General features: G+C 51.7%; 7 protein-coding genes across 7 annotated transcripts; 4 read left to right on the forward strand and 3 right to left on the reverse strand.

Annotated features, from left to right (window-relative positions):
• Nucleotides 1-2411: 2411 nt before the first annotated feature.
• CTRU02_210922 (vegetative cell wall protein gp1) lies at nt 2412-3647 on the forward strand (the record flags this gene model as incomplete). Its single annotated transcript, XM_070205545.1, has 1 exon — nt 2412-3647. The coding sequence occupies one exon, from the start codon at nt 2412-2414 to the stop codon at nt 3645-3647; it is 1236 nt and encodes a 411-aa protein (XP_070060788.1).
• A 7194-nt stretch (nt 3648-10841) lies between these two features.
• CTRU02_210923 (cytidine and deoxycytidylate deaminase zinc-binding region) lies at nt 10842-11513 on the reverse strand (the record flags this gene model as incomplete). Its single annotated transcript, XM_036721834.1, has 1 exon — nt 10842-11513. The coding sequence occupies one exon, from the start codon at nt 11511-11513 to the stop codon at nt 10842-10844; it is 672 nt and encodes a 223-aa protein (XP_036586206.1).
• Nucleotides 11514-12151: 638 nt separating this feature from the next.
• CTRU02_210924 (upf0665 family protein c) lies at nt 12152-13378 on the forward strand (the record flags this gene model as incomplete). Its single annotated transcript, XM_036721833.1, has 1 exon — nt 12152-13378. The coding sequence occupies one exon, from the start codon at nt 12152-12154 to the stop codon at nt 13376-13378; it is 1227 nt and encodes a 408-aa protein (XP_036586205.1).
• A 662-nt stretch (nt 13379-14040) lies between these two features.
• CTRU02_210925 (RNA polymerase rpb1 c-terminal repeat domain protein) lies at nt 14041-15747 on the forward strand (the record flags this gene model as incomplete). Its single annotated transcript, XM_036721832.1, has 3 exons — nt 14041-14783; nt 14857-14935; nt 14989-15747. The coding sequence occupies 3 exons, from the start codon at nt 14041-14043 to the stop codon at nt 15745-15747; spliced, it is 1581 nt and encodes a 526-aa protein (XP_036586204.1).
• Nucleotides 15748-15924: 177 nt separating this feature from the next.
• On the forward strand, nt 15925-16023 carry CTRU02_210926 (uncharacterized protein; the record flags this gene model as incomplete). The annotated part of the gene is made up of 1 exon (XM_070205546.1): nt 15925-16023. One exon carries the CDS (start codon nt 15925-15927, stop codon nt 16021-16023), a length of 99 nt encoding a protein of 32 aa, XP_070060789.1.
• A 1658-nt stretch (nt 16024-17681) lies between these two features.
• On the reverse strand, nt 17682-18475 carry CTRU02_210927 (aflatoxin biosynthesis ketoreductase nor-1; the record flags this gene model as incomplete). Its single annotated transcript, XM_070205547.1, has 2 exons — nt 17682-17981; nt 18023-18475. 2 exons carry the CDS (start codon nt 18473-18475, stop codon nt 17682-17684), a joined length of 753 nt encoding a protein of 250 aa, XP_070060790.1.
• A 566-nt stretch (nt 18476-19041) lies between these two features.
• On the reverse strand, nt 19042-20334 carry CTRU02_210928 (putative beta-1,3-N-acetylgalactosaminyltransferase 2; the record flags this gene model as incomplete). Its single annotated transcript, XM_070205548.1, has 1 exon — nt 19042-20334. One exon carries the CDS (start codon nt 20332-20334, stop codon nt 19042-19044), a length of 1293 nt encoding a protein of 430 aa, XP_070060791.1.
• Between the last annotated feature and the right edge of the window lie 3488 nt (nt 20335-23822).

The raw sequence follows: 23822 nt of genomic DNA on the forward strand, positions 1-23822 counted from the left end.
TTCCTCCTCCGTCATACCCTTCCTCAAGGAATCTCTTCCTATATTGCATCGGCAGGTCACGAAATCATCTTCATACCAACCGCACTACATAGTTTCCCTTAGTCTTGCCCGGCCTACCGCTGTCGTCGCTGGTAGGGTGGGCTCGTGTTTCGGTGGCCTTCACCTTGTCACCGTATGATTCACCGTAGGAATCCCAACAATTGCAACCCTGCTGCAAAATCAAGGACCAGACAGCGGCCAGCCACGTTACGCCAGGGGGAACGAAAGAGAGAAAATTTTTCACCGGGGACGCTTTAGCGGCACTGACCCGGTGAGATCCCGCTGCCGCACCGTTGGAGTGCTTTTTTAAGAGGGCATTGCCAAATCCAAATTAATCGTACGCCTGTTCGTGCGAGAAGCCAATTTCGCTTACCAAACACCGGCAAATTTTTTACACACGGCAGCGCCAGCAATAACCAGGATCGCTGGCCTTCCATCTCTGGGGTTCGCTTCGATAGCATTTCATGAGCACCTTGCGCCCGGCGACTAGGAATACCAGCCGGGATCTCACGGACGTTAGCGTCGACTCGTTGAAACGACAAGGCCTCCCAGCCTTGATTCTTGAGGTCCTTCAGCGAGGGCAGGGTGTAAGTGCGCAAGTCTTTCCTGTGCCAGCCAGGTCTTCCCACATCAACCACTATCAAAACTCCAGGGTAAGATACCGGATTTTGACACAGATGTGGCCAATTTCGCGCGTCAAAGTGCGAATACCGATCTTCCTGTCTAAACGAACGGCCCATTTGTGACCATTCCACCTGCTGCCGACCAATACGGAAGGTTGAATTGAGATTGACGCAAAAGCAACCTCTGCCGAAACAATAGAGGGGCATAATAGCGTGTATACGTCTGTGTTTACGTGTGCGTGTGTGTGTGTGTGTCCCTTCTTGGCGACGAACAATAGGAAAAAAAAAAAAAAAGCAATCAGAGGAGCGTAGTGCTCTGTACTCTGTACAAGTGCCAGAGTTAGGACGGTCAAGCCAACTGCGACCAAACGCATTAGGCAAAGACGACGACGACCTGCATTCTTCTCTGCCCCTCGTTATTTTTACGGACGTGCCTGTGTCGATATTGTGTTTATTTCAAGGAGTTGTGTCGAGTCAGCATCACAGCACGCTCCTCCTATCGCGCAGTTGAGCAGCGTGATCGCTGATTGACATTGACTCACTGCGCCGGACTGCGCTGACGAGAAGACAATCGAGGCCGTGAGCTTCTGAGCGAAAGACCCTGAGTTGTCTGAAGACGCCTGCGCCTTGGTGCATTTAGACAGCTGAATCACGGACGCAGCGGGCTGAATCGCCGTTGGATTCGCTACAGTAGACGCACCAACAACATCTTGATGACGGACGACGGGCCGGCGATTGGTCTTGAACCGAAAAAAGGAAGAGGACAATTCTGCTCACGTCGCAATCACTGGCCAGTGTTGAGGCCTAAGAGCTGGCACTGTACGGTGTGGCTTAATACCAAATTGTGCACATCGCACTTATTGAGAAAGCCATCTGTGCCTCCCTGCGGCCAAACCGGGAGTGAGTAATCCTCAGCTTGCAGGGGATACTCCCTAAGGGGTGGCAGAGAAAGGTACTTTACTCAAGTAGCCTTTCTAGAACCACACCCATCTGGCAACATTTCATCTGTGTTCCTCCAAGAAGTGGAGGGGGTCGTAATTGGGACCAGGTTCTGCTGCGAGCCAGCCCCCCTTGACACCCCCTGCGAGGCTAAGCAGGGGTGTAGGAACTTCTGGACCCATCAAGCTTGAAAAATCTACACACCCACCCCATTCTCTTCCACCCCTTGCTCACCCTCTCTCCTCACACAAAACCTGTGAATAATAAATAGCCCAACACCTCACTAAGATTCCCTCCTCCTACCTTCTCTCTCTCATTTTTGGCTTTCGCCAATCATTTCAATCTTTAAATATTTTGCCTCGGCCTATCATCTCACTTCCAATCAACGTCATCGTTCGAATTGCTGGCGAGCCCGAAGAAGCCTCCAGCAACTTCCCGCTACTCACCCGAGGTCGAGAAGATTCTCTCCACTCTCGGTAATCTGAATCCTATCCTTGGTCATCGAGGGTAACCCGCAGCAGTTATCAAACTTGGTCATGTTCGGCTACAGAAGACAATTTCCCTCTCCTCTATCTTCCGACCGCATACCAAGGTGACTTGCTTCACCTTCTTTCGTGCCTCGACACCGGCACGACACCTGGCCCTGGAATCAGAAATCCGCATCAACAACACCGAACTTTGGGGGAAACGACGTAAAGAGTTAGCAAGAGGACGCAGCAGCAGGAGTAGCTGAAAGTCTGCAGAGAAGAGATTCTTTTTTTTGGACGACATCGAGAAGGACGTCACCACCAAACCCCCACATACAACAACATGGCAAACTACACACCCTACACAGGTTCCACTCCTGGCGAGGAGTACTACTACGCCCGGGAACGATTCCAGTCGGCAACTCCAACTCCCTCCCCTCGGGGCCACTCATCCTACTATTACCAAGGCGCCACTCCGCAGCGACCGGCGACTCGCGCGCATTTCCGCAACGCCAGCAGCGGCTTTAGCGAGTACAGTCCTCGTCCCCCGACGGCGTCGCCTCGGTACACGAGCGATGGCTACTATGCCACGGCAAATGTGAGTAGTGGTCATCATTCGCGCAAGCATTCATGGGCCACTCCGTCGCAACCAAAGCGCGAGCGCCGAAGTTCCTTTGTCTATGTCCGGGCCTCCACTCCCCTCGGGGAGTCCGACGAGGATGAGATCATCGAGGTGGATGGTCGTACCTACGTGTTGCCGGCAAAGTCGTCGCGATCAAGGAGCAAAAGACACTCTGTTCAAGAGACATATTTCTATGAAGACGCGGGTCGAGGATATGCCACTGATTACCACTATCCTAAGCAGGGCGGATTCACTTACATTGAGCGCGATGCTGCCCCTTATGAGCCGCAACCCCGCTCATCTCGCCCTACCCCAGCCAACACCCACTCCCGCCGCTCCTCGGCGTCAATTCCCCAGAGGCCGGCCACCACCCGTCCCACCAACACCACCCAGCAGAAGAAGGCGCCGCCTGTCCGCCAGGCCACCGAGGCGGACGCCAAGAGGCACAAGATCCCCCCTGGATACTCCCTCAAGAACTGGGACCCCACTGAGGAGCCAATTCTCCTACTTGGCAGCGTCTTTGACTCTAACTCTCTTGGAAAGTGGATCTATGACTGGACCGTTTTCCATCACGGACCTGCCACTCCCATCTCCGACATGGCCGGTGAGCTCTGGCTCCTGCTGATCCAGTTGGCAGGAAAAATCAAGCGTGCAGATGAGACCGTTGAGCGCGTTCGCAGCTCCGAGAGCAAGGAGATTCTCGAGGACTTCATCGACTCAGGCGAGCGCCTGACCGATAAGCTCCGCAAGCTTCTCAAGACATGCGAATCTCCCATGCTCAAGGCTAACAAGAAGGGTGCTTCCCTCGGCAAGAACGCCGGTGTTGAGTTCGTTGAGACGCTCTTTGGCCGTGAGCGCGAGCTGGACAAGACCGAGAGATTCATGCAGGGTGTTCGTCTTTTCAACCTGAGGTTCGATGCCAACTGTGAGGATATCCTCCGGAACCCCACGGCCTAAACGGACCACACGTACCCGAGCCCTTTTGGATTAAAAAACCCTCTCTGCCTGGTCTCCTATGTTTCTTGTCCCAAGCTATTATTTCCGGATGGATGTTTTCCTTTGGACACCCGGACGGACTTGCCACAAGGAGCCACATATACAACACACAGAAAACAACCCAAAAAAAGAACCAATATCGGACCGACGGACGGCGTTGCCGATTGTACGATTAGGAATCTGTTTTCAGGATCTTATTTGCCCAGGGGAATTTCCTTTTCCATATCCATCTACGCGCACCAGGGGACATGGGATTTTCTCTTATCGCCATAAACATAATGCGGCGCGAGCTGTTACGCATCAGGGATACACATTACCAGGGATCTCTTTCTTATCGATACCCAAGATACCTTACGGACCAACTCGGTGCCGGAACCCCCGAGTCAATGAGGACGACGGGACAAGACGAGGACGAAATACACGAGCACATTGCAACGGCTGTCACTCCATCGACATTTGCGTGTTTCGGATGGATTTTCAACAAAAAGCATGCTTTGAATTGCGACTACGAAGAATTTTTATTTTATTTTACGGGCGACTGCGACCACGGTCCCAGTCATGGAACAGCGCTCAAGTTTGGAAAGCACGCGTTTATCTTTGCTTTGGGGATTATTAAAGCACACGCGCAAAGGAACAGTCATGCCAATGTGATAATAGTGTTCGTTGTACGCAACGACGATTTGATTTTTTTGTTTGAATTTTAGACGGGAAAGGGAAATCGGGATTGGAATTTTTGTTTTTTTTTATTTTAACCATCGTTTTTATTGTTATTGTTGGATACAAGCAGCTGGCCGCGCCGGAGGCCCCCCGCCATCACTTTACTACAAGTTTGAGACTCCCAATTCATTGGCAGGAGTCGATATTTTTCCTTTCTTGAGCAGGAAGACGTGGAGGAGAGTGCTGGCATAAGATACCCCTTCCTTTTAGCTAGTTTAGGCTCGTCAGTGGGACGAATGGAGGAGCCGTCAGAGAGAATAGTTATGAAAGAACCAAAATCAGTATCATTCAAGACTTTTGTGCCTATTGCAGCATTTTGCATATCACTTGTGATATTTTTTACAAAAAGAAATTGGCGTATACTGTGCGCCGTGCTCGGACGAGAAGAGGGTTTTTCTTTTGTTTCCAACCATTTACATCCGTCGACAAGCACCTCTCATCATGGTAAAAGCACACACAAACACCCCGTCCCGCGCGGTCTGGACTTTCCTGTATACCGGCCACGGCAATCAAAGGGGGGGGGGGGGGGGGGGTTTAAGTGAGCATGGGTCCACGTGGAGTCGTGGTTTGTAGATGTGTCCGGGCGGGTCCTTACGAACGGACGCGGGGGTGTGTAAGACGACGACGACGACGACGAAAAGAACAAACAAACGGCGGACGGAACACACAGGACAGGACGAGAAGGGGGAGGGTTGATCCCCACTTCCGCTAGTCCGTGCGGGTGCGGTGCGGTCCCAGGCGGCGCGTTTGAAAGGGGGGTGGGTGTGTATGAGGTCATTTCCATCGTACGCGACCCAGCCTCTTTTTGCGCGTTCAGGGGGAGGAGGGTTCCCTTGGAAACATGGTTGAATTCTGCGATATGAAGAAGTAAAAAGGAAATAGGGGGTTGAGAAAGGGAGGGGAGGGGAGGGGATGGGGTACGGTAGAGTGTTGTTTACCTGTTGGGGGGGATGAGGTTTGGAGATGGATAGACTTTTGGCTTTAGGAATTCTGCGGTTCGTATGAGGAGGGGGGCGTGTTTACGTGCCGGAATTTCAGGCTTACAGTGCGCCTCACTAATTAACGAAGGAAGGGGAGGGGACAAAAAAAATACAGACTAAAAAAAGATTTTTATTTGATTGTGCGCTGAGATGGATTTCGCTCGTCTCACATGTCTCAGTTGGGGAACTGGGAGAAACAAGTTGTGGCCAATACGTATGCTTTCTTTTCCGAACACAACAATCCCATTTGCAAAATTCCTCGTCTGGGAGGCGTGTATGTGGCGTGAGGGCTGTACTTTTTTCGTGGTTCAGACATGGTCTTACCCCCCAACTGAGGCTCTAATGGGGTTATTTTTCTTACACGGTACACACACTTACATCTCGGGCTTCAAGACATGATTCATCTACAGCGAGAACCTGGAGACATCAAAGATGGGAATGTAATGAGCATGTCTCTTTGCTGACTCGAAACTTTCTCAGCCGCATTCTCTTTCGGGCTTTCTTGCTGTTCTACCTCCCTTGGGCGCACAGCCCAGAGATCTGGACGGGCCTGACTTGTCTTGACCGTGTTGAGACGGGCGGGAGGACGTCCAGGGTCTTGTTCACGAGGTTTCTCCTCTGTGAAGAGACAGGTGTCGCCCCGTGTGTTTGCATAGGCTGTGCAGCCACGGGGAGATGACGAGATACTTCCGGCACGTTTTGACACGGCTGTGTTTGCATGCGATGAGCCCGTTATTTTGAGTTGCAGTAGTTCGGATGGAGCAGGGTTTGTTTGTTGTTCAAACGACAGCAAAAAAGTGCGTGCGTGCGTGCGTTTGCAGAGCTGGCAAGGTCCGGGATGGCCAACACGTCGATGCGCAAAACGTGGGCCAGCATCTGTCAGTCTTGCATGGGACGCGAGGCTGGGAAAGGGAATAGTTTTTTTGAATGGATAGGGCAAAGGAAGGTATGACAGGACCGCGATGGAGAGTGCCAGGTCTCAGCTTTCTTAGCCGATGGTGAAATGTTTTCTTTTCCCGCGACTCTGGAGCATGCAGGTGGTTTGAATGCGAGCCAAGACGCGGATGTGCCACTGTGAGATAATGGTTAGAGAGAAACGGCTTCCGAGACGAAACAGCGGCGCGAACGGTTCCGTTGCGGCGCCCAGTCTGGTGTGGCAGGCTTCTTTTCTGGCCCGGGTGGACTTCCCAGCGCCTTTTTGCAATAGATTGGAAACACAAGAACTTCTGGCGGTTCTAGCTCGTCATTGTGAGAACGCACCACACAAACAATAGTGTGCGGCGAACGTGGGGGGTGGTGTTTGTCACGAACAGGCAGGTGGTTGGTTTCGGCTAACAAACAGGTTTGAACATAGTGCCCGTTTGTCGAACTCCTCTCATACTAGCCAAAAGAGTCGAGAGGGTGTACGATGCCTTGTATTGGTGTGGAAGCATTCAGCCGTGTGCTGACCGGGGGGCCAACAGTAAAGGTGGGAGTTCGGTGTGACGAGCCTGTGATAGAGGCGTTTTGCCGGCGCGGGCGTCTGCAACACGGGCGGGCGCCAGTTTGCTTTTCGTACCGTGTTGAAGTAAAGTGTGGCTGCATCAGACATGGAATAAAAAAAATATCGCAAGGCTGGGAAAAGGGGGTTATCGACTCCGTTCAAGGGAAGTAAGTTGTGATTAAGATGTGGGTGCACAGTGATAGGCAGAACTGGTAGGCGCTAAGGTCGCCAATCAGCGGCCGGGCATGATGTGCAGGTGGCGGCGCTCAGTACTCCCTCGGCTACACCACGTTTTTTTTTTTTATTCTTGTATTCTTTCTTTTCTTTCTTGGGGATGTCGTACCGTACTACTAGTAAGCGTATGTCTCGGTACGGGGTTCCTATTCCTAAACTCGCAAAGGAAAAAAGTGCAGGTACTTCCGAGACCAGGCTGCGCTGATGACGGCGACTTGTACCGTGATTGGGTCAGAACTTGCAGGGTGGCATGAGCTTCTCAGATCTTGCGTAGGATGCAAAGTGCAAGATCCGTGGGGGGGCGGGAAGAATCGAGGGCGACATCTGGAGCGAAGGACAGTGGTAGCCTTACGAGCTGGTGTTGGTTGAGGGATGTAGCATGCCAATGAAGGGGCGTTTTCTGGGATAGGCAACGATGGGAGCTAGGTGTCTTCAATGTCTTGAATGACAGCCAGGATGGATTTTGAGGATAGCGCTCCTCCCGCTGGAGGCGTATGTGCCAGCGATGAAAGCGAGGCTGAAGTGTTGGCTTTTCACCCTTGCGTGCTCATAAGCTCCCTGTCAACGGCGAGAGGCTTATGGGGCTGGTTAGACGCGTAGAGACATGGATCGATAAGCGCCACCGATAAAAGTCTCACTGAAGAGTATCCGTGGGAGTATGGTATTATAGTTGGCCGCCTTGTCAGCTTAGAGTTGAACAGCTTTTAGGGCTAGAATGTATGGAAGTGAACGGCTTGCCTGGATTCTATAGAGTTGAGCAAGGTTGCTCCGTCTGGGTGGGCTAAAATTGCAGTGCAGAGACGAGCACTTTGTGGAGATGCAGGCCAGATCTGCAAGGCCACAAATACCATGTCAGGACCTGGTTATGCACGTTATGTTTGCAGTGAAGTTCCTAGTAATGTATGACAGGCAACCCTTCCCGAACTATTGTTGCCTTTCCGCTGCTGGCTGGCGCTACGAAGCCGAAATGTGAAAAAAGGTCGCTTATCTGTGATTGTCGGGCCAAATTGCATCCACTGCTGAGAAGGCGGGGTTGAGCTCTGGATCGCAATGGTGGATCAAGGTGATGGTTAGTTAGTACTCACATACCCATTACGGAAGCCAGCTACAGGGGCACCTGTCTGCGATTGAATATGGAAATGTGGGTATTCGTAAGGAAGAAGGAGGGGTAGGAAGGAGGGGAAAGAGCTCTTCGAAGCATTGGCAGGAGGGGAGAGCCTTGGAAGGTGGAAGGAAGCCCCTCGTTCCTCCTTCCTGCCAGAATCCAACTTGCTGGACCCCTTTCCCTGGACAAGCCAACTACTACGTACGGAAAGAAGCTGACATCATGACCACCAAACCTACCTGCCTGCAACACCCACAAAATCCAACACAGGTTTTTCCCCCCCAAATATCCAAGCCGCCTTGGTAATCAATTTTATCCTGGATATGCAAACCCCAACCACACATCTTTCTTTTACTGCCGACCATCACTACTACCTCTGTTCGCATTAGGTACCATAATTCTTTTTGTGGCTCAGCTTCAGCCAGCATTCATTTTTAGGGGGTGGTCTGACAGAGCATCAGGTAACCGTTGCAACACGAAATACGTGAATAAGCTGACCAACTGCTGCGCAATGGGGTTCTCACCTCACTTTTTTTACCCTCGCACCACATAAACGATGGCTATTACCGCTGCTACCTTATGCCACTTGTTGGCGCCAGACTTGAGTGGCTTCCAGAAACCCTTCCCGCCAACTGAATGCAACATGCAAACAGAAATGCAAGCACGCAGATGCATACTGCGCGAGCACAGCGCGGCACAGCAGAAACATTGCAGGCGGCCAGAAGCACCTCGATATTTTTGGCCCTCCCATCACACACGTCCACCCATTTGGCTCAGCTTAGCAATTTGCGTCATTTCCCACGGCCTTGCCGCCCCCCGTGCCCGTTCCCGAATGGGGTGAACATCTTTCCTTGAACCGCGACCGCAAAATGCACCACCCCTCCAGGGCCCCGTTCACGTCCATGTCTACGACCAGCATTGCATTCAAACCCTGACCCTGAACCTAGGCCTACCCGGCCAGTTCCTCCCAGTGCTCTGTCGGCCCGTTCCAAGTGAACGAACACCCCTCCCGACTGTCACTTGTCATCAATTAAGCACCCTTTTTCAGCGTCCAGCCAGTGTGTCGTCACCTGCACACCACCTCGGTCTGCCCACGTTTCCTTTTCCGACATCCGACCGTGGTCCGCATTGCCAAAGATTACGACGAGTCGGCCGTCCCCTCCTCCGGTTGTTGATCATACGAAATATGATGAGGTCTCTGAAAGTCTTTGGCCCTGGATAGATTCTCCAAACTTTGGAATGGGCTCATTGCCCGCGTGATAGGGTCCCTGCCGCTCCCTCCGCGCCTTTCGCGCCGCGTTAAAGGTCTCGCTGCAGTGAATGTTGGTGGTGAGCATCCTGTGACTTTTACCCTGCTTGGCGGGGTCCCACAGGCAATGCCGCATACGACGATAGAGGGGTGCTGAGAATCGAGAGGGGAAGACAGCAGGCGAGGGAGGGGTTCGTTTGCGGACATCTTCTTCCATGAATGTGCCCTATTCGTGCCCACCCTCCACCTGTGGCTGATGCTACAGCGGAGTCTGTCTCTCTCTTGCTCAGGTCTTCACTCCGCTCCAACTCAGTATTTCCCTTATTCGGACACTGTCTGTATTGCAGCCCCGAAAGCCGCGTCAAACCTCCTTACCACAACACGCAAGCATTCGTGCCGCAGGAGTATCAATCCATCACAAGAGAGAGAAATCCTTCAGTTCGTCATGTTCATGAAAGTGGCTCCGTGGCTTAACCACGCCCAGCTTGCTCGGGACGAGGCGCCATTCCCGACCGATCCGACAGACCATCGCTCTTTGCAAAGTGCAAAACCATTAACCCGGGCGGCCCCGTACGGGCAACGTGCTCTCCACGCCGAAGGACGCTTGTCCTGCACGTAAATGTCGCGGACCACATGGAAAGTCAAGCCCCTGTCACAGCCAATGACGATTGCCGCCCACCCATCGCCCTGGGGGCGTGTGAAGCGTTGTGCCAGAGGTACCTCATGTACATGCCTCTGTTCGTACCGGCACGATAAACCACACCCTGCCATTTCTGTGCTGACCTGCTTACCCCGCCATGCATATCCGCGCCTTCACAACCCTTCGATTCTTCAGCACAGTGCGTTCCGTTTCTTCACCGGCGGGCTGCTGCTTTGCGGGCGGCAGAATGCTCACTGGCCCGGTCTTCTGCGGAAACCGCAATGCTATACATGTTGGCCGGCTAAATCCTAGGCACACATTATTAGGGGACGTATGCAACTTTCTCTGCATAGCAGTATTCCTTGAATGCCGTGACATTGCCAGGTCTATTTTGGCTACCCAGACGTGACCTCAATAATGGGAATCCTATCCTCATTAAGGAGCACAGCACGTTAAACGGCGTAGCAATAAGCAATTTAGGGCAATGGGGTTGTTAGCCAAAGATAGAAAGGAGCCATTGTCTCTAGATCTCCGTACTACAGACCGCCGGTCCCGGCCAGCGCAGAAAGTAAAATGTAGGTACTAAAATAACCAGCCTAAAATTTCACCTTTTGAATTCCTGGGGTCTTTGTATCAGACGCGTCGACGGCGCCGATTCCCAGCCACCGCCGGCTTCTGGAAATCAAGCCCGTCGCAAAATGGCCCTGCCAGCACGCACCGCGATTGGCAAATGATAGGAGACTTTTCCTACTTCCACATACTCGAGCTCTCCGCGCCGGCCTTCTTGCCTTCCTGGTACGTGTCGCTAAGCGCGTTGTACAGCCCCTTGACACGCTCCATCTCGCCCCTCCAGTGCGCCCTTTCGCCCTCCGGCAGTTCGTCCACGAGGTCCCGTAGACTCCGCGCGGTGAAGAACTTGTTGGTGCGGTTATACAGCTCTCTTTTCCCCAAGGCCTCGTCGCCCTCGCCTTCTGCTCGTACGCGAAAGACTTGCTCCAAGATGTTGATGTCGTGCGGGATCGCAAACAGGTCGCGGCTGTCCTCGTAGGTGAAGAGGTAGTACACCTCCCGGAAGCCGGACCAGGCGATGCCGCTGAGGCAGAGGGAGCAGGGCTCGTGAGTCGCGAAGAAGACGCAGTCCGTCCTCGGCGAGGGGCGCGTGGACGGGTCCGGGTAGGTCGTCGTGAAGAACTGCTGGATGCAGTTGATCTCGCCGTGTAGCAGGGGTGACGTGCGCTCGTCGTTGGTCGCGACCGTGAAGGGCTCGAGGGTTTGGGAGGACAGGATGGCGGCGCCGAACAGCTTGCTCCCTGAAGACACGCCGCGCCGGGTCAATGGCACGATGCGGGTTTCGGTTAGGCTGAGGATGGAGGAGAGAAGGGTCTTGGGGTCGCGGGGTGGAAGGGGTTCGTCGGCCATCTTTGGCGTGCGGTGGCGGTCAGTCGAAGCTATACTAACTAGGTTGGAGTAAATGTGTTTGTTGGCACCTAGTATGGGGTGTGCGTGCGTGTGTGTGTGTACAAGTTAGTCGTGACAAGCTGTCTTGCATATGTCCTTGGATAGGTAAGTGATGAATGGTCTGGAATGGATATGCTGGTGGTTTTTATCGCCCGTGATGCTTATCACGGCCAGGTGGAGTGGCGCCGACCTGCTATCGGAGTCGTCCGTGGCGCGGATTTGCTGCTCTGCATGTCCGGTCGCGGCGACCTCCGATTCCACACGTCTCCGGTCCTTGATATGGATGTATATGGATCACTTGATCGGTCTCATAACTTTCGCTCTTGCGACGGGGGATTTCCCCGGTGCTGCGGAACCAGTTGAATGTAGAGATGCTGCACAGAGAAATATGTAGATGTAAAGTTGCTCAGGCGGTGAGTGAGTCTGTAGATTGAGTCCTGGCATTCAGTTGCTTTTAGTGGGGCCGGGAGCTCTCGGTGGATGACTAAGCCATATCCCGAGTTTTCACTGTGTCTATTCACTGTCCCGTTGAGACAAACGATGTAGTTGTACCTACCTACCCACCCTACCCATACGTTGATATTGAGTAAACCGGCCCAATGCATTACATACGGCTCCTTAGAGCCCCTAAACTCACATTTCAAAAGGAGAAGGGGAAAAAGCACCCATGGTCTCTGAATATCGTCTTGACTGTTACCACGGACTTGGGAGACTCGTTTCTCGTTCCCGATGAACCGGTCAAGATCAAGGTTGTCCTCGGTTGGGAACTACCGCGTTCGGAAGATGCCAATTCCATGAAACTTGCGGGGGAAAAGACGCTGCAGTGGACTTCGGGCATGCGGGTCTTGAAGGCCGATTTCCCCGCCATACATCTTGAACCAACATCAACTCTGCCAGCGGGAGAGACCCCCTTGCGCGTATGGATCACGGCTGGACCAAGGCAGTATGCTGGAACTGCGGAAACCATCGCAATGGCCGGTTTCAATAACACCGAGGACGGGAAGATTGTGCCTCTCTGGGCGAACGTCGAGGTCCCTGGCAGCGAAGCACCGACGACGTGCTTAAGACGCATACGGCTTGGCAGACGGCAGAGGCCGTTCATCGAGGTTGAGGAGGATATCGGGGAGAGCATAGCTCGTCACGTCTGGGATGCCGGCATGATGGTTGTTTCGAGGCTCTGGCTGCTCTGCGAGGGGGATTCCAGCATTAGTGCCGGGCATCCTCTATCCATGACGACGCTGCAGTCGCTACTTGTCAGTGAGGATACCGTAAATATCCTCGAGCTCGGGTGCGGCGTTGGCATTTTCGGCATCGGACTTGCTCGCATGTTGTCTCAGAGACATGATTCGTCCAAGAAGGGAAGAATCGTCATGACCGATCTCCCCGAAGCTGAAGAACGTGCTTGCACCAACATCAACATCCTGGACAAGATGGGTATCCCGTCAATTCGGCCGGAATATGAAAATCTCGACTGGGACGACGGAAGGGACGGAGATTTCGGGCCGCTCGTCAAGGACACATTTTGGGACCTTGTGGTGCTGAGCGACTGTACTTACAACGCCGACGCGCTGCCCGCCCTCATCGACACCTGGACGGCGATTCATAAGCAGAATGTAGCGTTAAGACCAAAGACTGAGCAAGTTGCTACCCGAGTCCTGGTCGCGATGAAGGTGCGCCATTCGGACGAGGACCGGCTGTGGCAGCTTGTCGAGGAGAACGGTTGGGCTGTTACGGAGCAGACGGTGATGCCGCTGCTGATGCTGGGCGGAGAGCCACAGGAGATATTTTTGTATCTATTTGAGAACAAGAAGCGCGCGTTTTCGTAAGCCCGTCTGCTCTTGTTGATTATTCGCGGGCTGCGAAGGTCAGTTGGTTTTTTTTTTTTGGGAGGGGGGGGGGGCGTGGTTGGGCAATGGGCTGATCTGACACGTCCCTCTTGTCTGCCCAATTCTGCCCACGCCGGCTGGCACTCCTGCGACCAACGGTTGGTTGTCGCGGGCGCCGCCGGTTGCTACCCGAAGGCCTCGCCTTTCCGGCCAGAACAGCCATTTTCGGGGACACTCACATGTCCGATCTGCGGTCTTCTCCAACCGTTGCTCTGTTGGTCCTCGCAGCCTCGCCGGCGTCTGCAGTCCCGGTACCCCGCGCCAGACAGACGTGCAGTCGTATGCCGTGCGACCATGCATTAGGGGGCGAACCGAGATGTTCTCGACCAGACTGAAACCCGACGACAAGGCGACTTTGACGAATGGCTCTGCAACACATGCGACATCACACCATCCTCGTGGATGGCCTCCAGCATTGGCAAATCATGGACTTCACTTGGGAAATCCCTTGCATCTAGCGGGATTTCCAACGAGATCTCGATTATACGTTGGGCTCCGGCGGCAGCGTTGGGAAAAAGATAAGCATATAATTACACTGCGCATTCCCATCGGCGCAGCAGAGGTCCTCCCCAGCACTCAAGTTTTCAACGTCACCCGTCACAATGGCAGCAGAATCCAAAACCAAGACTGCCACCAATGGCACCGTCAACGGCAACACCAAGGCTTCCTTCAAAGGCACAAAGCTGTACGAGACCATCCGCAACATGGTATCTTCGGCAAACGCCGTCAGCAGCGAGCTAAGTAACCTGCCTGACCTCGAGAAGCTCATGGAGAGCGAGAAGAGGCTCCGCAAGGAAGTCGAGGACAAGAACGCGGAAATCGAAAAGGTCAGGCAGGACACGGACAAAGAAATAGCAGACAAGAACAAGGAAATAGAAACCATCAAGAAAGAGACTGAAGAGCAGATCAAAGCCGTTCGGAAAGAGACGAACGAAGAGATTGGCAAGATCAGAGCTGATCTCGAAGCGGAAAAGCTTGCCAGACACGTCTTGATTACGGACTTTGAGGCCAGAGCCGGGGTGCACGACCAGACCAAGGCCGAGGGCACCGCCGCCAGCCAAAAGCTGGCGGAAGCTCTGCAGAATCTCCAGACTAAAGAAGGGGAGGTCGAGGCGGCGAGACAAAGGGTTGCGGAGCTGCAGCAGGCGTCTGACAAGTCGTTGGCGCAAGTCGAAGCCTTGAACGTGGAGAAGGATAAGATTATGAGAGAAAAGAAGCTCCTCTCTGCAGATTTGCAATCGAGGGAAGCGGAAATCGTCATATTCGAGTCGGATCTGCATCAGCTGCAAAGAGATGTTGGTGTCAACCTCTTGAAAGACTATACCGAACGCGAGCTCAACCAATTGTAAGGCGATAACCCTGCCGCTCCCCCCCCCCCCCCCCCCCATGATGATCGAGTAGTGCTAACTATCTGCCAGTCGTCGTGATGTGGAGGCTTTTGCCGAGGAATCCCGAAGTCTTGTAGTCGAGTTCTTCAAGGAACCCGACAACACACTGGTGAGTACCCCTTTTCCCGCGTAATTCACGACGTAAACACTAACCAGCAATAGAACACCATCAGCCTGCCCCAGCAACTGGATTACCTTAAGCAAGTCCCGCTGCCCAGGGCCGGCTCCACCCCTGACCTCCGGTGCCTCGTTGCCCAAGCCATCATCGCAAAGTACCTCCGCTCCCATATCTTTCAGCCTTTCTTCCTCCCTCCGGACGTCCACGGCGCAGGCAGTGCCCTTTTAGATTACCTCAGCGAAGACGTCCAGCGCGCCACCATCTTCCGGTGTCAGATCCTCGCCGCCTGCCAGCGCAACGGCTCAGCCAAGGTCGTCGCCAACATTGCCAAGGACGCGGTGTACCGCGAGCTGTGCGCTTTCGTCCCCGCGACCAGGTACCTCGCGCTCCAGCAGCGGCTGACCAAGTTCTTCGAGGACGGCGCGAAGCTGTGGGGCGAGGTGCAGCGCTCGAGGCAGTTCATCCTCTCTGAGTCCCTCGAGGACGAGGACATTGAGGAGTTTGACGACGAGACTCAGAGGCCCAGGTTGTGGGAGGAGTACGGCACGAGGTCGAGGAGCACCGCGGGCGGTCCCGGAGAGGTCGTCGCCACGCTGTTCCCGCAGATCGTCATTGAAGTCAACGACGACATCGTGAACATCCTCCACCCTGGCGTCGGGTTGTGGTCTGACCAGACGGTGGTTTTGGCTGCCACCCAGGCGCAGGCGAGGGGACAGGTAAACGGGAGGGTGAACGTTGAGGGAGCTAGGCCTCACAGCCAGAGGCGTAGGTCGAGTTCCAGCGCGCCGTCGGGCAGGCCGTGAGTTGCTTTGTTTTGGGGATAGATAATAGTGCCTTTTCAAGTAACGGAGGTGAAAGTCTGTCATGTAGTATCTAAATATTAGCGAGTTCATCATTACACATTCATTGCAATTAAATCCGCGTCCCAAGATCAAAAATAGATATCGAGCATGTCAGTTAGACGAGCACCAGCAAAAGGAATGCGCCGAGGGGGAATCGAACCCCCGGCTCCCCGACGCTGCTCGATGGCAACGGAGAATTTTACCACTAAACCATCGGCGCTTGATAGTTGCTGGTGAACTGAGATGCTAGAGACGAGGAATCTGACCCTCTTGTTGCTTTGCAGAGATGGCGGACGGGGTTGTGGATGCGCGAGGGCTTCACGGCCCTGGCCTGCGTGGAGCCTTTGCAGGGGGTGTCTGGCTACCATCTGGCGTTGAGGCGGTGTATGAATCCCCTGCCAATGGTTGAAATTACTCGGTTTTCGTGGGGTTTAGAACATTTTGATATGTTTGATGTACTGCGGCTATGTTGTTGTGATTATGGTGACCGACAACGTTGCCGAACAGGTTCGGATCCAGTGCCGGAGCGGGCTTTGGGTTGGTTTGAATAAACACTCATAGAGTTTGCTGCCTTGAGGGTTCCGACAATGTACTAAAGCATATCACTGTAGCATAGCTGGGATGTGTATCTTTGGTGCGCATTTAAAAGTGAATTCTTCGCATGAATAGACCTTGTGTTTAGTTTAAGTATTTGTGCACTGTGTGTTGAGGTTTACTTTACATGCTATCTGCGCAGCTTCCACTTAGAGTGCAGAACACTATTGAAGCCGTTATTAACTTCAACTTGACGAGTCCGTCTGCTCTCTTTTGATAACAAACCGAAGGCGGTCACGGGCATCTATGATACTTAGAAGGAAGATGAAGTCGCTTTCATTTGAAGCAATGCCGACGTGCTAGCCTCACCAGCAAGTCTACAAGTCGTCAACTAAGCGAACAAGAATGGCTCTTTGTACAAGGCTGCCACTCCCTCCTAACTTATGAGTGTTTCTTGCGGTTTTGAAAGCTTTAGAGCTGTCCCTTCTCTATCATTGCACACAAAGAACACGACACGCGTTTACTACACAAGGCCGCCACGGGTGCCAGCTCGCCTCACAACAACACCAAAAGACAAGAGAACAAGCGTCTTATAGCACAGGAGACTCTTGATTCAACCAAAGCACAAAAAATGGACGATCAGGGAATCGAACCCTGGACCGCTCACATGCTAAGCGAGAATTATACCACTAAACCAATCGCCCATGGAATGATTTCGCCCGGACTTGAACCGGAGACCTTCAGTGTGTTAGACTGACGTGATAACCAACTACACCACGAAACCATTGATTGTTGGAAGACGGTGCCAAACTTGTGTTCTTGAGAGAAGCGGTTGTGGACACAACGGGGTTCTCAGGTTCTTCTTGGTCCGCGGGCAGGGGCTAATTTAAATTGTAAAACTGCTAGTTTCGGTTCGCTCTAGTCGCAGCCAATAAACACCTTGTCGAAGAGCCAAAAACTACTTAGACCCTTGTTGAGCTGTCAGATTTTTTCCCGCTAGGGCCCGCATGGCTTCCGCTCATCCTCCGCCAGGGACCCGCAATACTTCCGGTCAGATCCCCGTAAATCTTCCGCAGGCGTAACAGTCGGCCCTGGAAGCTGGTTGAATTATGCTTATCGGACCTGAGCCGACAGAAGCAACTCTTTTAGGGAACCAGCTATGAGTATCGTCTTCGCAGGGCCGACATGCTGCGTGAGACAACCCTGTATCAGCATACCTTTATCCATGTTGGAGCGCCCAGCTCATCACATATTTTACGAACAACTTCTCACTCTACCACAGGTTCAATCATTAGATAGGACTCAGTTCTTTCAACCAAGTTAATTTCTAAGCACCCCAAAAGAAAACATGACAAGTAATCTCAAAATTCAGAAAGCTCGCCCGTGTATGAGACCATCTTCCCTCCATGCTTCTCCTTGGTAGTCGTAGCGAATACCTTTACCATTCCGTCACAGGACTCATCGATCCCGACGGGTGCCTCTTTCAGCCCAAATGCCCGAGCTCCCGCGTTTCCAAGATCAGTCTGGGTCCATCCAGGGTCCAAAATGAAGGAATTAAGCCAGTCCTCTTCGGCGTTGATCCTGATTCCAAACCAATGCAACGCTGCTTTCGACGGACCGTAAGCGGCGTTGGGGATGGGCGGCTGGTTTCTGGGGCATGTCAGTCATATATCGACCTCCAAGGTTTGTCTGAAACTCACACCAGGCGCCCGGCTATAGATCCCACCGGGGCGAATATGGGTTCTCTTGGCGACTTCTTCAATAACGGACGCGTAGCTTGGAAGAGCCGTATGACGCCGTACACGTTGGGTTCTATGTGTCCTTTCAGGTCCGCAATATCAAGTTCGGCAACCGGGGGCCAGATGTATGAGACGCCTGCGTTGGCAACAACGATGTCCAAGTGCTCTACGCCATGAGATTCTTGAAGTTCCTTGACTGCATTTTGCGCATCATGTTCGCTGGTCGCATCAATCTTGACAACAATCAGGCTGGTGCCCTCGGCCTTGGGTAAGTCCTTGAGGGCTTGGGAAGTAGGGTGAGACGGATCACGATTCGCCGCGATTACAGTATGATTCGGCAGGGCAAGATAACGCTGAAGCAGCCCTAGGCCTAAGCCACGGTTTGCACCGCTAATGAGAACGACGGTCGGAGACATGGTGGTTAGAGTAAGAGGAAGTAGTTTGAATATCTCCAGGTCTTCGGTATTACCCGACTGATACAAAGTCTCCAAGTTTTGCTGTTTAAATAGTTTCTACGAGGACAGCGGCATTCCAGACAACACAACTTTTGTTGACTAAAGTCTGGAATAGGGGCCTGGCGGGCCAAGGCGCAGCTGGACCCTGCCATTCGGGCAGAAGTCTTTCCGTGCGGCTTCATATTACAAGCCGGGAATAATTACACTGCCGAGTGATGCGGACATTGCGGGTTTCGGGCGGGTTTCTGGGCGCCTCGGCCTCTTGAAAGCCGGACTAATTCGGCCGGGGATGAGCGGAAGGATGACAACACGCTAAAAGTCACGTCAGCGCTCTTATCAGTCTCGCAATGGGATAACGTTGACTGCCGCACGAGAAGGTGAGCTTTGCTTTCAAATCAAACCAAATCACTAATTGACGTATGTCTTAATTCATAATAATTCCCAGGATTCGGACCCTGGCTAAGTTGGTATCTCTAAATACTGATTACAAAGAATCAAAGAAGAAAAAAACCTGGTAGCGCCTCAATTTAATCACCCTCATCACCTGTCTTTGTATTTCCCAGATTCCAAATATCATCGCATATCCAGTCATCGCCATCCAAGGTCCATAGAAAGTCGGGTATACTGTCGAACCTGGACCTATATCGATTAGAAACACCCATCCAGTCCCAGAAATCATGCCATCGCGTCGACATGGGGTGTTGAGATCCGTACTGTGTCTGCGATGACACTTTGATTCCGTCTTCGTTAAAGCAGTCGGCGACCTTCAACCACAATGTCTCGTCCTTCAGTTGATGAACTGCGATAGGATTCTCGCCCACAATCGCGTGAGAAATAGAGTTCGGGTGCGTTCTTTCTCTGGCCCATGCTGAGCCATCTGCTCGAGCGTCTTCGTCACTATAATCGAACTTTTCCGAGCCTTTGAAGTTGACAAAGTTGGCTCTCTCATGCCCCTTCAGCATAAGGGTCGCAATTGCCATGTCCTCGCCCGTGACAACGTTAAACTTGTCCTGCAGTGATGAAAGGAGCTCGACCATATCCCATGTTACGGTATACATAGCCCCATGGGGAAAGACGAGGTCCCAGTACGGAGAGTAGTAAAGCTCTCCTATTACTGTCCGAGTGACACTTCTCTCCAGCCTTCCAGTCTCATTGTTCATCGACAACCTCGGGAGCATGAATCGATCCCAGAATCCCCGAGCGTTCAACCACAAGTCTGTATCCATCTTCGAAACGAATTCGTACTTGTGGGGGCTGACAGTGACAAGCCACTTGTAGAACTCAAGCGTCTTGATTGTGTTCGCAGTGATATCGTCCTCCGGAATATGATCGAGCACAATCATGTCCCCATATGTGCGGTTCTCAAGGGCAACCACGTGCACCCACTGCTTACCGGGATTCGACACTACAAAACGACCGTCAAACGGTACGTCTTTATATAGTGTCATCCAGGTCGTTCTGATGAGCATCCTGCGTAGGGCATCCGGTGCTGACGATATAACCGCAGCGAGCCATGGGGCTGGTTGTTCGAATCCGCCAACATGGTCCGCTGTTTCTTCCTTTGGGGAATATGGAAAGGGTTCTAGTACCTCGGAAGATTTTGGTAAACCATCCACAATTTGACCGTGGACAACAGGCTTTGTGTCTGGTGCTTCAAAGGTGGCATGATGTTGAGGTAACGTCTCACGAGTGAGATAGAAGGTAACACAGAAGATGAAAACGGCGCTCAGAGCCAAGACACGAAAGAACTTCCTCTGAACACACCTAGTCAGAGAAGTCCGTATCCCGTACGGAACTGGCGAGAATGCCGTTGAGGACATGGTGCTACTCAGATGTAGCAATCAGAGGTTGAAAGTCCCAGATTTCGAGAATCCTGATGGCTAGGCAAAGTTCAAAGGGTGCGGGGGAAGGTTAAAAGGTGAGACGAGATGGAGAAAGCTCAAAACTCCATATTAAGTGTATTCAGGGAGCCCTGCCTATTTCAGGATATTTAAGGCGAACACAGCTAGCTGCCTGAAAAGTTAGAAGAAGAACGCGCACAAGCAAAACGTGTTAACCAAGCCCAAGTTCTTCCTGTGTTCCATCGTCTCATCCTCGCAGGCAAACTAGGCAATCTGCCACAGGTTCCGTTTGTAATGGGTGGGCTACTGCCGCAAGCCTTGCGCCCGATCGGCACCATGCTGTTCCTCGTTAGGTTTTGAATTGAAGCAATTGCCGATCAAGGATCCATGTCGACAGGGTACGTCATGAAAACACAAACAAGCTACCCGGGCTACTACACTTATTAGCTGGGCGAGTTAACATGCAAACAAAGCCTGGGCCTTATTTCATGCGGCCAATCATGTTTAACTGCCAACGACCTCCTAGTTGGGAGTTTCATACTTTTGGGGCAACTCAAAAGACAGCTGGCCCATCATAGGGGGGGGCTGCGTGCACTGCTAAATGGCTGGTTGTCGTGGGGCGCAGTGTGGCGGGTCAACTGACCCCATGCCGCCCAGAGCTTGACATACGCCCAACCCAACGGAAGAAGAAATGTCTGAGATTCCCTAGCGTACACTACCCGCCCGAAAATGGCCAACTTTTTGTGGCTTTGCAGAAACCAACATATATGTGCTGGTTGGCAGCGTGTGGGAATGGATTCAAAAGTGCCCACATAATGAGCTAACATTGACGGGAGCCTAGTTGATGTGCACAAAAAATAAGGCTGAGTAACGTCGGCCCACATACAATGACGCGTTCTTGTATTCGGTGACTTGAGGAAAAGGGGCACGCGACTAGAGGAAACATGATTGGAAATAGGGTAAAAGTAAACCAAGTAATCCCTTGTAATATAAGGCCCCATACGGAGCACCCCGCTTGTTTGTTAACGAGATATGTCCGGAGTCAAGGAATCCGAATCAACAAGGGCTATCATTTCTTAAACTAGATTTCTAAAAGCAGGTGCCGGTTAATCCAACTACCGAAGTACTATTGAACCAGGTTTCCATTCCCGTCAACATAAGCCCCTTCAAAGATGGCCGAATGTTTGCGTCGGGCTTTTTCATATCGAGTGCCCTAGCATATAACGTAACAAGCACATAGCATATGGGATACCAGCCAATTATACTCGAAAAGTGCAAAATTTTGCCATATGATGAGCATTATGTGTGGTTGGTATTCGGAGAAATATGGGCTTTGAAATGGATCGGCTGGTACCTATTGCCTTACCACACTCAATGGGATAGGCACGATCCACTGTTGATACTGATCTACCAGTTCCTTGGTCTAGCCCCCAGGCTTACGGACATTTGGGCTTGGACCGCAGGACTTGCTAGACCGAGATGTAATCACTTTACTTGCCTTGGATTGTCATCCAAAAGTAACAGACAAGCAAAAAAACATAACACAAACCTCTCAAAATTATGCATTTAATAGGACCAGCAAATGCACGAATTCAACCCGCCCGTGGTTCATGGAGTGGAGACAGCGCTCATAGCCGAAATCGGCTTCATATTGAGATCGCTAGGGCTAACCAACCATTCAGTGGTATTTTCTGTGCTTTTTCGAAGTAAGTTCATATTGCAGCCATATTCAATCCTCCTCCTTTTCTCTTGAAAGCGCTCTGGCCAGTAGATAATCCCTACGAAGATGACTAAGTCGTCTGGATGCACTTCATCATGTAAGCTCAACTGATAATGAACGACATGAGAGTCTTCTGCAAATGTAATGAATGAACAATATCAAGAATATTTTTCTTTGACAGGCGTACAAAATTTCAGTTGCTGAGGATCAAACTGGATGAAGCGCCTATTAACTTGGCTGGCAACTGGATAGTCGGCTGGTACTCGTGTTAATAATGCATCATTACGAGCTTAGAACGGGATGGATGCCTTGGCGAAATAGCATGCGGTGTGTTTCTTGCAAGCCGCACTGGTGTTGACTAGCCTTTAGATACTTCGGTCAATATTAAGAAGACGCTCCAGACTTGAGAAACGAAAAACGCATTACGCCGTGATATAACTCGATGAACAAGAGCTGGGAATCCTGGGCCACTTGCTATTTCCTACAGCTAATGGCCCTGAACTCCTGAGCCAGTTTGTTCTGGTTACCAGAGGGAATATTCAAGCCAACGAGACTATTTGAACCCAACGAGGGTGATGCTCAATCAGGGCTAAGTCACCAATTAATCAAGCCATACACCATTATACCAGTACGTAGTTGTATTGAGTAACAGGAAAAGAAAATCTAGGTATGTAGTACTTTCAAGGATAAAGGTCAGCATAGCGTGTATGCGTGTTCTTGATAAGCCATGGAGGGCCACAGTCTCGATGGAACTGATCCTCGAGAGGCTGAACTTGTTTGGTTTGCCTTAGCACGACTGACGTTCCGTCCTTGTTTTGTGCTTGGAACCGTTGGCGAGGCTTCGGATGACATTGCGACTAGTCTAGTTGTAGTAAGCTGGCTTCTTCAGGTAGGTGCGGGATGAGCTGCATGGACTAGCCTGCCATGTCCCTAAAAGGGTTGTTCTGCTCTCACTGATACATTTGTGATCAAAAGCCATGACCCGGAGCAATGAAGAATGGTCGCAACAACCTGCGGCTAGCGCAAAACTTATACTAACGCTGGTCCTTGCCTTGACTACTGTCAATTGTGAATGGCGAAGAATGCGGCCGACCTGATAGGTACTATGAGGCAAGCTGCGATTGTTTACTGCATAACCACATTTTCCCCTGCATACCTGCTGGAAAGCATTGAGTCTGACGGCAGACTGTAAATTCTGAGTTCGAATGCGTGATTAAATACACTTTGTCGATAGAGGTAAGAATATTTCTCGCCTCTAGCGAGTGGTGTGTCAATAAATATCGCCGCATAAGGACATCGAGTTTCGTGCGATGATTCTAAAAACGCCTCGTTTTGTACAGAGTTTGTATTACAAATCATCACTCGCTTTAGGAGGAATGAAAAGTGTTTGCAAGCAACCATCTTTAAATCTAGCTTCAACTCTTGTGTACGCCACGTTGGCTTGTTTTAGAGCAAAGGCTTGATTTCCCCTCCAAATATTGCCAAACAAGGCAGGTTTACAGGTTCTTGTGGTATTACCCGTCCTTCGTTCACATTTAAACAGTAATATCATTAAATAAAAATGGCCAAATGCCGCCATGCTGTTGAAAGCATATTGCTGTGCTGATGACCGCGACACAGTCTGATTCAATGTATTCAATTCGCCAATCAAAGTATCATTTCGCTCCTAGTAGACATCTAAATAATATCTGGTTTAAAATTATCAATACTCAATCATTCCTTTATCGACCCGATTAGGTGAGTGCTG

The sequence above is a fragment of the Colletotrichum truncatum genome (assembly GCF_014235925.2).
Source record: "Colletotrichum truncatum strain CMES1059 chromosome Unknown Contig_0007, whole genome shotgun sequence".
NCBI lineage: Eukaryota > Fungi > Ascomycota > Sordariomycetes > Glomerellales > Glomerellaceae > Colletotrichum > Colletotrichum truncatum.